Here is a 12,747-nt window from a genome sequence, read left to right on the forward strand (position 1 = left end):
TCAGAAATCATAGATCATATGTTCTTGTAAGAAAGGCAGTTCATTGTTCTCACAGCTTTGGGTATAGTCATGATACTTGTGCTAACCTCAGGATTATCTGTGAGCTGTACAAACTCACTTGCATTTGCAACTTGTAGTTGTGCTCATGTTCTACAGAGCCCTTCTGGAAGCTGTTATTTGTGGCATGGTAGCATCATTCCTGCCTTGGGAACTTTTGTAACTTTACTCTGCATTGAGAGATGCTTCTACTCACTCACTGGAGTGAGAGAACCCATCAGTTCCTTCAGAGTACTTACTACTATGTGATGTAGCCTTTCAGTGTATGAGAGGCTGAGGAAATATTAGGGGAGGCTTCCTACCAAGGTCTGTCATGACAGGATATGGGGCAATGGTTTTACTACAGTAGGTTTAGATTGGACGTAAGGAAGACATTTCTGATGAGAGTGGTGAGACGCTGGAACAGTGTGCTCAGACGGATGATGCTCCATTGTTAGCAGTGTTCCGGGTCATGCTGGACAGGGCTTTGAGCAACCTGGTTTAGTGCCCCCTCAGCAGGGCTTTGGAACTGGGTGACCTTTGAGGGTCTCATCCCAACCAGATCATGCTGCGACTTAGCAGAGGAAATACTGGGCAAGAACTTCGTAGCTACTTGCTAAAAGGAGCATCATTGTTCCAGTTAAGTAGTCTTCTAATTATCATTCAGTTTTTATTATCTCCCGGTGTAATGTATTTATTAAAAAGTTAATTCTTTAGTTATTAAAAGTAAATTCTACTTTGTGGAGGTTTGACTTTTATATGGGATAGGGATGAGTTTCACCCCTTTTGCTTCAAAAGTAATGGAATAAATAATGACTCTATATAGATGTTTCGTTGGAAAATTGAAGTTTTGGATTCCTCATTGCAAGGACTTTGAGGTGCTAGAGCATGTCCAGAGGAGGACAATGGAGATGATGAAGGGTCTGGAACACAGTTCTCTTCAGGAGCAGCTGTGGGAGCCAGGTTTGTCTTGGAGAGAAGGAGGCCTCAGGGGTGATCTTATTGCTTGCTTCACCTGCGTGTAAAGAGGTTGTAACCAGGTGGGGGTCTGCTCTTCTTCCAGATAACTAGAGGTAGAACAAAGAGAACTGGCTTTGAGTTGTGTCAGGGGAGATTCAAGTTGGATATCAGGAAAAATTTCTTCTCTGAAAGAGTGGTTAAACATGGGAACAGGCTGCCCAGGGAAGGGTGGAGTCACCATTCCTGGAAGTGCTCAGAAAATGAGTAGATGTGGCACTAGGTGATAGGGTTTAGTGGGCATGGTGGTATTCAGTCAGAGGTTACACTTGATGATCTTGGAAGTCTTTCACAACCTTAGTGATTCTGTGATGTAGATGGAAGAGAGAAAACAGTAACTGTTTTCTGTTTCCACTCCCTACATCTCTGCTGACACACTGGTTAAATGTTTCCAAAGGCCAGGGTACTGTCCATATACTCAACACTTGTTCATTTTGATGTTGATGGCCCATAAGGATGGCAGAGCACAATTAAAGGGGGAAAAGCATAAAATACTAAAGCACACAAAACAACATAAAACACATGCTTAAGAAGGAACAGTGATTGATAATGAGTTTTTGAATTTTTGTAACAACTTGTGTAATTAACATTCTTGTGCACAGTTACAGATTAAACCTTTTTTTGCTTCAGTCATGTTTCTAGGCAGTGTCACTGTTCAGCCAGAAATGGTTTTCCTCTGTCCAGGTTTCTGTTACCTCAGAGTTATATATTGTTTTTGTGTGATACAGACACACCACACTGAATCACAGTATTGCTCATTTGTAGAGTCTGTGGGAAGAGTTTCAAACATGGATAAAATTGATCACTACTTAAGTTCAAGCTACTGGGTAAAAAAACCCCAAACAAGTGAAGGAATGATTTTGATGCTCTACACTCCTTTTTCATCCGAGATGATAGTGTTCTAATCATGCTGACTTTAATGATTAACGTTCCATTTCAGTACTCTGAGCTGTTCTAGGCCATCATGTGACACATCTGGGTAACTGTTGTATAGATAAATGGGCAGGGATATGGAATTGTCAGGACAGCTTGTATAACTTTATCATAAGAGATCAATTGGTCAACAGTGATAGCTTGTCAGCTTTATTTTCACTTTCATTCTGCTGTATACCTCTTTTTTGTGCTTCACGTTGCCTTCCCACCATCCAGGGGTTTTATGATCTCTTACACAAGTGAATGACTGTTCATCAGAACACAGCTTGCCAAACCATGAAGCTGTGGTTTTACTGATATAGCCAGTCATTCAGAACAGTGTCAGCAGCATGCTGAGCTCAGCTTTAGACACTGACTGCTTGTATTTTGCTTTGTTGAACTTTTTAAGTCTGTCTGAATTGACAAAATGTCTTTAAGTTCTGTTGTGTCTTTCCTACTGTGTGAAGCAATACAGTCCCAAAGATGTGGGATGTATAACTGTAAATAAAGAAAATGTCTCTTAACAAATAGGCACTCTAATTTCTGAGGTGGAAAAGTTGTGCCTAGCTATATATAATCTTAAAATTATTTTAGCTGGACAGTTGCAGGGAAAATAATCTTTGGGGTTTCTCTTATATCATGTTTATACAATGAGGGTATGACTGAAGATGGTTGTGGGGAAAAATTGCTTTTGGCACTGTTAAAACACTTTAGTTTCTTGTATTTCTGAGATTTTAAGGTCCTCTAGCTAGTATTTCTTTGTGAAGCTGTCACATTACCATAAATTAATTTGCCTGCCTTTGCTGCAAGAGCAATCCAACGTTTTAGCTGGATTGATGTAAGTATTGTAATATTAGTGGGATAAGTTAATTGTTTTTGCTTATTTGTATGGTTAAATAAATGCAGACTTAGTATACAAATCTGTTGTCTTAATTTTCAACATTTGAATTAATAGGTTGTGATTATTTCTAACAATTACAGCCAATGTAATTTTCTGCTGCAGGCAGGCACCTTTGAATTTGAGGTAGCAGTGGTTCTAGAGGCTGCTCAAGGATTAGAGGTGGGATTACATGATTGCATCTGCAGCCAGGTCATATGCTGGGCATGTTTACAAAGCTATAATTGATGCCTATTAAATAATAGGTATGTGTGGGATAGGATGTTAAAAACCACGTTTTTACATAGTTAATCCTTTGTGTGAAGCAACTCAGTTTGAATTTTTATATTTTATCTTAAGTGTCATGGTTCTATACAAGCTGATTTACAAAAAATGTTGCTCTTCAATAGCTTTTCTGTTTGCAGTCACTGTAGGAAGTACCACAATAATTACACACCTTAACATCTACTTGAGTACTGAGATACAGAAGTGGAATTAGGATGTGATGATGCAGTAATGGCTGAAATAATTTTATTTGTTAAAATGACAGTAACAGCTAAAGCCCCAAAGATACTAATACTCAGTCTAATAAAGTGCTTTCTAAATATGTTGTCCGAGCTAATTAGTCTCTTGTCTTCTCATGTGTTACTGTTGGCAAACAGTATATGGACAGTATCCTGGCCTTTGGAAACGTTTAACCAGTGTGTCAGCAGAGATGTAGGGGGTGGGATCATTCCAGTGATAAAGAGCTGCTGCCCGTAATCAGTTGGTCTGCCACAGTGTTCAGGAAGAGTTTTTGTTTTTGTAGAGGATAGTGTTAGTATTGCTCGGATGGTGAGCAAGTGATGGGGAGTTTGAAGTGTGGTTTCAGTTTTGACCTGGTATCTGGTGGTAGCTTTGGGGCTCAGTTGACAGGCAGCTTTCCTGCAGTGCCACAGCATGGTCTCTGTCTAACTCCAGTATTGACAGCACTTGGTAAAATCCCCATCCTGATTTACTGCAGTTTATACAAGAACAGCTTTTGCAGATCTGCTTCAGGTGAAGGTGTCCTCTTATTACAGCTTTAACAGATCAGATGACTGACCTGTGCTGAAAAGAGGGAGGCAGTTGTGGTGTTCTTGGTCCTGTATCTTTTTCCCCTTTTTACCTTTTCATCTTCCTTTACACAATGGTTTGATGTTCAGTGGGTATGCATTCTGCAGAGAAAGTTTGTTAAACTAATAAGAAGTGTTTGGTTTTTAAATTGTTTTAGCAGGTCGAGTTAGTACAGTTGAATTGACTGAGAGTGAGAAGAAAGGTGAGAAAGCAGTTCAGTTTTATGTGAGTTGTAACTACCAAAGAGGCTGTGAGGGTGGTGAAGGGTCTGGAGGAGCATCTGAGGGCACTGGGCTTGCTTAGCCTGGAGGAGATGCCTCGCTGCAGTCACAACTTCCTCGTGAGGGGAACAGGAGGGGCAGGCACTGATCTCTGCTTTGTGACCAGTGACAGGACCCAAGGGAATGGCCTGAAACTGTGTCAGGGAGGTTTAGGTTGGGTATCAGGAAAAGGTTCTTCACCCAGAGGGTGGTTGGCCACTGGAACAAGAAAGTGGTCACAGCACCAAGCCTGACAGAGCTCAAGAAGTGTTTGGACAGTGCTCTCAGACACAGTTTGATTCTTGGGGCTGTCCTGTGCAGGGCAAGGAGCTGGCCTTTGATATTCCTTGTGGGTAGCTTCTGACCCCAGTATATTTATGATGCTGTAAGCTGATGTTTATTTTTTTGTTCTGCCTCTTGATTTTTTTCTTCTTACACTTCAATGCCCAGCTATTGTTACAAAACTCTTAACAATTAAATTTAAATTATTAAGCCTAAGAAACTATCTTCCATGTAGCCTGTTTTCTGGAAATTCACTCAATAATTACTTAATTGTTCCATACATAGTAATTGTATAAGTGCACATCAGTACATAATTTGTACATTTTCAGATAGTATTGATTGACATAATTAGTATTTATTGACATAATTTAATTTTAATTGGATCTTAGTCCTGGCGATTTAGGTATCTTTATTTAAATTTATTTAGTGCTTCAAAAATGACAGTAGCAGAATAGGTTTCCTTCACTATGTATTTGAGCACATCTTGGGGAAGATCAAGACTGTAGTAGTTCTACTTTTTTATTTACTCTTTCAGGAAAGAGGCATCAATTGATTGATGGAGCTGTTGGTTGTTTTCTTAACTCATAATATACACAAATGCCTTAAGGAAAAGATTAAATGTAAAGATGCTGTTTTCAGGTACATATCATTTGGGCATTTAAAAGGTGTGAAGAAGCAAATTATTGTATTTCTTTAGGACTTGAGTCATGGTTTGATTAATTCCTGAGATTCACTGAGTGGCTCCTGAAGTCAGCTCTGTGTGTTAACACAGCAGGACCAATTCTGTGACAGTATGCTGTGGTTTTGCCATTAGAACTGCCGTGTATTTAGCGCTGTTAATTTATTCCATCTTCTTGAGATACTTTTCATCTAGAGTTTAAGTACTCTCAACTCCTTCCTGGAAGCTACAGATGTTTCATCCTGTTTTCATTTTGGGTTGGTGTTTAATGCATTGACCTTTCAGTAATTACAAGGCTGGTCATGTAAGGCACCTCAGTGTGTCCCTTAGCCTGTGAATGCTGTGGAAGAAAGTCTTTGAAGGATTGCTTTCCTAGCGTGTTGTGGCTCAGCAGGAGTTCTTGTCTAAGCATCTCAGCTGTGTAGCCTTTGCTGTAAGCCCTTGGCTCTCTGAATAACTTGGTTCTCTGCCTGCCGTGTGCTGTGGAGCAACATGGGAAGTGGGTATTGTATTCCAGCCAGTTTGTGCCTGCTTAGAGTGGAAAATGTGCAGTCAGTTGTAGTCAGGTCAAGTAGAATAAGCTGAACAAAATGCTAGATAATAGGTACGACAAAAGGCTGGGCTTGTACATAATGACAATAGTAAATTTTGTGGTATTGGCTAGGGGGGAAGAAAACCCCAAGAAACGTCCACAGTGGCTTAGCAATGCAATCCAAGGACTTCAGAATGATTGTGTGTTTGTTCCTGCTTCCCAAAAGTTATTTTGGGTTTCTCGTAGGCTTTTTAAGGCTGTTTGTATAAGTGTAAAGCCTGGAAGCTTCAACTCCTCAAAATAAAATGAAACTTTGTTATCCATTGTGTTTAGAAGTTTGATAAAATTCAAAGTTGGCCAGTAACTCCCAATTACTTTGTGTTATACCTCTATTCACCACACATATTTGGGAAATGTTACAAAACAAAAAGTTAACTTCTGTTATTTTAAAACTGTGGTGGAAAAACATTGAATGTATTGATGGATTTTCAGTCCGCATGTTACATTTTTACAGTCACCCATATTACATTTAAACTTTTATTTTAAGAGAGAAGTGATGCAGAGGCTCTTGCCCATGCAAATGAAATTTTTATAATTATTAACTTCTGTTTCAGATGCCATCATTTGTTATTTCTCAGAAGTTTTAACTGCAAATTATTCTGTTAGGGTACTCCTTCATTACTGCATTTCAGTCGTTGCCTCCTGGGATAAGGAGAGCTGTCTAGAAACACATAGAGCTTGATTGCAGTCAGGTTTTCTTTGAGTATTCTTGTGATGCTCTGCCTTTCAGAGTATAATGTTTGTTTGTCATTTACAAAAAAAAGTTAGATTTATAAAAGATCCCCTATTGTCAGTGTAGACAGGAATTTTCTGCTGGAAGCGTTACCGCAGTGGACAGAAATGAATTGTGATGTACAATGCAAGCTTATTGTGATATTTCCTAAGTCACAGCAAGATGACTTGCATATCTCACTGTTCTTTAGACTTGTCTCATTTATCTTGAAAAAGTGTGTGACGTGGCAGATGTGATACTGAGTACTGCAATATATGAGATGGGACAGAGAGGGACCCTTCCTGTGAGCACAGGTGGTGTTCAGTGAATGCTGAGGGCAGCTGAGAGCTGGCCACATGCAAAGCCACCCATCAGGGACTGGACTCCTGCTTTTTTTACCCCTAAAACTTTAGCCTAAGTGGTTTTTTTTTACCTTAAACCTGACATTTTACTTTTCTTTGAAGACATATATGCTGATGTCTTGCCTATGAAAATAAACTTTCAGAGGAAACTGTTCGAATTTTAGTGCCTAGAGGGTATGTGTGCCTTTGCTGGTCTGTTGTGCTGCTGGAGTTTGCTGCTGGAAGTTGAACTAACAAATGAAAAACTGAACACCTGTGCCATGTGCCACCCACGGCTGCACTGAGGTCAAGATAAGCATGATTTAAACTTGGGACTTTGGGTAGCTAATATATCATTAAACACCAGCTCTGCTGGTATCTGATTTTCATTTCCTTTTTGAACACAGCAGTGCCTTCTCTGCAGTTACAAATTCCACTGTGCAGTACTGTTGGAAAGGCTTTTGAAGCTTAGCAGTGATAGATGTGTAACAGGCTGTGCCATGCAGCACCTCATGCAAAGTTTTTGTGAGTCTTTGCTTGGACATCAGCTGCTTTTCGGTTACTGCTGTGATCGTGAGCCACAAGCACGATCAAAAAAGCGTTTGTTGACTCAGACTGTATTTGCCTTCCAGTAGTCCTTGGGTTTTGAAGTTCAGATAGAACATTTTTGCTGTTGAGTACAAGAATTTTGAAATGGAAGGAGGTTTAGGAGATTTTGTTTGGTTCGGTTTTTGTCACTCATTATGTTAGTGTGAATGTAACAGGTACTTTGCAATAATCTTATGTAGTTGCTTATCTAATGCTGGAAAGGACTCTTTAAATTCTATGTAATTCTTGTTCAGTTTCCCAAAAATTGCTTCCAACTTCTTGGGTTTGTAGTGATGTAAAGACAAAAGAGTTTGAACCCTGTTAATAGACCAGTATTTTTTTGATAACTGTGCTACTTAGTTTTCCAGCCTATTATTTCTAGCATCTGTACTTGATGTAAGACATCTGTACTTGATGATAACTTCATTCTTCTCTGCAGACTGTTCAGAATTTCACTAGGAGCAAATATATAACAGTTCTCTTTTATGCAGGTCACAATAATTAAAGTTACACACAGTGCCACAGTGGGACTGAGTAAAGACCTGAGCTAGCACATTCCAGTGCAATGCCATAGAGACATACCTGTGGTATGTTAAGTGTTTTAATATTACTATTTGAGACATGATTATTGCCACCCTTATGTTTAACCTGTTGTCTCTCTTGGCAGTTAAAAAGCATAACTGTAGTTTTTCTACACAAGCAGTTTGGGAAGGACAAAAAGTTGTGATGGCTTAAAATATTGTGTTTTCTTTCTTACAGAAAATGCCAGAAGCCTCAGAAGACCACAATCATTGGAAGGCCTGTTGACTTCTGTTCTCTGGTAATCTGGAACATCATCCATCTGGCATGGCGCAGGGCAGCCAACAGCTTGACGTGCAGGTACTCCATGATCTCCGGCAGCGTTTCCCTGAGATACCTGAAGGGGTGGTATCTCAGTGCATGCTTCAGGTACGGTGAAGAGTCTGTGTATTTTATTTTGGCATGAACTATGAGTTCAGTATGAAAACCCTTCCTAGGGGCACATGTGGAGCACAGATTTTCATTCTCTTGGTTTTATTTTAAAAGGTTGGAAGACTCCAGGACTTGCATTTCTGTCTTGTCTTTTAGGTACAAAAATACTGTCATTCTTCACTTAGGTTCGTGGAGGTTATTTTGCACTGATGTTTTTTCATTGTCTGTTCATATACTGGAGGAGGTTTTAGTAAACAGTCACTCATCCTTCCAAGATAAGGAGCTGGACTTAGGTAGCAATCTGACAGTTTTCCCTCATCATGGTATCTTTTTCTCATGGCTCTCCAGAGGTTTAGTTGTACTTCTCTCTTTCTAGGTCAGGTGGTGGGTGGCTCTTCTTTCTGTACTCATTTTCCTTTCCATTTCATCCTTCATCTCAAATCAGAAATTGAAGTAATAATAAGTTACCACATGTAATAAGTAGTGGTCATGTGGGAATACCCTCAGTTAATGGGAGGAATCAGCAATGGAATAGGAACATGCAAGATCTGGTTTGGCCTTGTGTGGCCATGGCTGAGGTTGGAAAGCTGTACTTGCATCCTGCCTGTCCCTAGCAGATGAGTAGGTTTACTTAGAATAGAGGTTGTAATTTTTGCATTGTCTTCTAAATCATACAAATACAAGTTAATTGCTTTCAGACAAATGTAAAGCAGGAAAAGTCCTTCAGTTTAAAGCTTTAGTTGTCCTGACAGTCATATCTTCTGTACTGTTAAGTATACAAACCTTTTGATGAACTGTGTTTGCCATAGACCTTTTTAAACTGATAAAATTAACCTATAATCCTGCAGAAGCGTATGTTCTTCTGTCTCTATTGTATGGCATTCTGGATGGCTAGTTAACTTTGCACAGTGCATACTTATATTTTTAAGTATAGATTTTGTCTCCAAACCGACTTTATATTTTAAAGATGTGTGTGCTGATTTCCAATAACCATTTGCAATAAATGCTCTAGATGTAAATAGAGTTTTAGTTTGGAGTTTTAGATCTGTTAAAAATTGAGGGTCCTTTGAAATGACAAATATATTTCATACCCTGATAAAATCAGATCAGAGCCTGTCCTCTTTACCTGCAAAGCACTCTTTACCTGCACCCTGACCAAGTGACCTAAGGAAACTGAAGGCTCTGTCAATGAAGATCTGTTTAGATGGCAAGTGGCTGATGGTAGTGGTTCACTTTTTTGAGACTGCTGTCTTGGCATTGTGGTGCTGGTTGTTATTACACAGTCTGATTCCCACATATTCTGGTCTTAAATTTTTCGTGATATGTCTGGACATTCCCAGTGATTGCTGATGTCTAGAAGGAGAGCTCAGCAACGAAGGGAGGTTGTCAGGGAGAAGTGTCTGTAGAGTGAGAGCTCCTATTGAAGTGCTGCACTCTTCTGTCATGTTTAGCAGTAACTCTTCGTATGAGAAAATACAGAATATGTGAGTTCATCTCGTAGTGAAATCATATGAAATTATGGGAGAATCACCTTCACTCTGACATTAAGACTGACTAGGTATAGTCCATGAGAAAAGAAATGTAACATGATTTTTCAGCCAGTTGAAAATTGTATTGCAAGGCAATATATGTGTATATATGTAATATATGCATACAAATTTATATAGTGATAGTGTTTAAAATAGAAGTGCAGCCATTATTAATGTGCATTTCTTAGAATGGTAATTTTAGCACACTGAGGAAGGCAGGGGTGTGTGCGTGTGCATATATAAATATGTACATGCTTTATGTGAAAGGAGGTGCTCTCTGTCACAGAAGGTACCAGTCTTGGGTCATGTTTAACAAAGTTAGGGTGCTAAGGGCCAGATTTAGTTGAACTTAAAGTGAAATTTGTTTTCTTTAGCTACTATTTAAAATAAATCAGAACCACAGCTGATGGATGCTGTTACATGATAAAGTGGGGAGGAAAATAAATCCACCATCTGGAACGCTTTCTAGTGATTTTACTTGTTTGGAAAAGCCATCATTTGTGTTGTTCTTTTAACAGACTACATTAAGCTAAAATTAGTGGAGAGGGGCAAGAAGAGAAAAGGAATTCCCCATTATATTTCTCATTTGATTCATAATTTATTGTCTGTATAGTTTCAACTGCCAGCACCACAGAACAAATCAAACATTTAAAAGGGTTGTGTGGTTTCTCACTGATCTATGAATAAACCTTTTTTAGCCTTAAGCTTGAAATTCTTAAAAGCAGTTTAAATTTGGTTGGAATTGCAGTGTTCTTTATGGAATCCCCAGGACTTCTTCAAGCAATACTTTGACTTCGTTGTTAAGGTATTAAATACTGTTCTACCAATAAAAGCTGTTTTAAAATGTTGGGTTTTTAAACTTCTGGGTGAAGAGAAATAGTCAGGTAAACAGTAAACTGAAAGTGAAAGCAGTAAATACTCAGATAAACATTGAAATGTTATCTGCATTTTTGTTTTGCTTTTTCAGAGTTTGCAGTTTTGATCTAGTTTGATTTGTGTTGTTACTAGAAGTAATTAATTGTACAGACTTGTTCCTTGAAGAACATGCTTCCCAATGTTGTAACCATTGCTTTCCCAAAACTGGACTTGGGGTTTTTTTTGATACGTCATAGTGTAACTAGTGTTACCAGAGCATTTTGCCAGATGCAGTGTGAGCTGTGTGTTACATACCATCTTTATTTCACAATACCTGTCTATGAAACGTTACCCCATCTGTGTCCAGGCTAGGCCTGGCTGTGGCCTCAGCTGAATGTTGAACAGAGAGTGCTGGCTCTTTCCTGTGCTCTGTGACAGTAATGGTGTCTGTTCTTGCTCCTAGAACAACAACAACCTCGATGCCTGTTGTCGAGCCCTCGCACAGGAGAGCAGCAAGTATTTGTATATGGAGTACCACAGCCCTGATGACACCAGAATGAATAGAAATAGCCTTTTGCACATTAATCTGGGTATTCATCCTCATACCAGCTATCAGGCGGGGGATGGAGCTCAACTTAATGGTGGTCGTACACTGGTACACAGCTCAAGCGATGGACACATTGACCCGCAGCGCACGGCAGGTAAACAGCTCATTTGCTTAGTTCAAGAACCACATTCTGCTCCCGCCGTTGTGGCAGCTTCTCCTAGTTACAATCCATTTTTCGTGAATGACCAGAATAGAAATGCAGCTACTCCTCCTCCACAGCCACCTCCACAGCCATCTTCCATACAACCAGGAATGAACACGTCTGCTATGCAAGGCCCTCCCACGTATATGCACATACCTCGGTACAGTACAAATCCCATTACTGTTACAGTATCACAAAACCTCCCCTCTGGACAGAGTGTACCCAGAGCTCTACAAATTCTTCCACAGATTCCAAGCAATCTTTATGGGACTCCTGGCTCTATTTATATTAGACAAACATCTCAAAGTTCTTCAGGACGACAGACTCCTCAGAATACACAGTGGCATTCATCGCCACAGGGCCCAGTTCCACATTATACTCCTCGTCCTCTACCTGTATATCCACATCAACAGAACTACCAACCCTCTCAGTATTCTCCAAAACAACCCCAGATCCCTCAGTCGGCTTTTCGATCACCACCGGCGTCCCAGTGTCCCTCTCCCTTCGGGTCTCCTCAACACCAAGTTCAGCCTCCTCAGCTGAGTCACCAGAGTTCACATGTTTTCATGCCTCCTAGTCCTTCCACTGTCCCACCCCATCCATATCAGCAAGCATCCCAGACTTTTCAAAAGCAAGGTGGTCACTCTGTATCGTACCTTCCTCCTTTTGCTGGACCTAGTTTATCCAAAGGTTCCATGAATAAAATAGAAATTACAGTTGAGCCACCGCAAAGACCTGGGACTGCAATGAACAGAAGCCCTTCACCTATAAGTAATCAACCATCTCAACGAAACCAGCACCCGCTGTATGCAGCCACTACTCCTCCTTCAAGCTCTCCATCCAGAGGTATGTCGGGACAACCCAAACCTCCATTTAGTGTTAATCCAGTATATATTACCTACACTCAGCCAGCTGGACCTGCAGGTGCACCAACACAGTCTCCTCGGGTAATGGTATCTCAGCCAAACCCAACCATTTTTAAAATCACAGTAGGTCGAGCACCGACTGAGAATCTTTTAAATTTAGTGGACCAAGAAGAGCGTTCTGCAGCACCAGAACCTATTCAGCCTATTTCTGTAATCCCAGGATCTGGAGGAGAAAAAGGAAGCCATAAGTATCAGAGAAGTTCTAGTTCTGGATCAGACGACTATGCTTACACTCAAGGTAAATGTTTCACCCTGCAAATTGTGGTGTTGTAAAATGCATTTTCAGTTTGATTTTGCTGCTTAGTAAGGATTTTTGAACCTGTACAGAGAAAAATAGAAACTGTCA

General features: G+C 40.0%; 1 protein-coding gene across 5 annotated transcripts in view; it reads left to right on the plus strand.

The window, feature by feature from the left end:
• Positions 1 to 12,747, plus strand: part of TAB3 (TGF-beta activated kinase 1 (MAP3K7) binding protein 3) — a 43,864-nt gene that overhangs the window by 17,467 nt on the left and 13,650 nt on the right. For 2 of the 5 annotated variants that reach the window (XR_010355433.1, XM_064407402.1), the window contains exons 2-3: positions 8,151 to 8,339; positions 11,190 to 12,639. Coding sequence is in view for 4 of the 5 variants with exons in the window: in XM_064407402.1 (XP_064263472.1) it covers positions 8,238 to 8,339; positions 11,190 to 12,639 (1,552 nt within the window). In the remaining variant the exon portion in view is untranslated. The remainder of the gene's footprint in view (positions 1 to 8,150; positions 8,340 to 11,189; positions 12,640 to 12,747) is intronic. The other 3 variants (XM_064407403.1, XM_064407404.1, XM_064407405.1) reach the window with 3 other exon arrangements.

The sequence above is a fragment of the Passer domesticus genome, chromosome 2, assembly GCF_036417665.1.
Source record: "Passer domesticus isolate bPasDom1 chromosome 2, bPasDom1.hap1, whole genome shotgun sequence".
NCBI lineage: Eukaryota > Metazoa > Chordata > Aves > Passeriformes > Passeridae > Passer > Passer domesticus.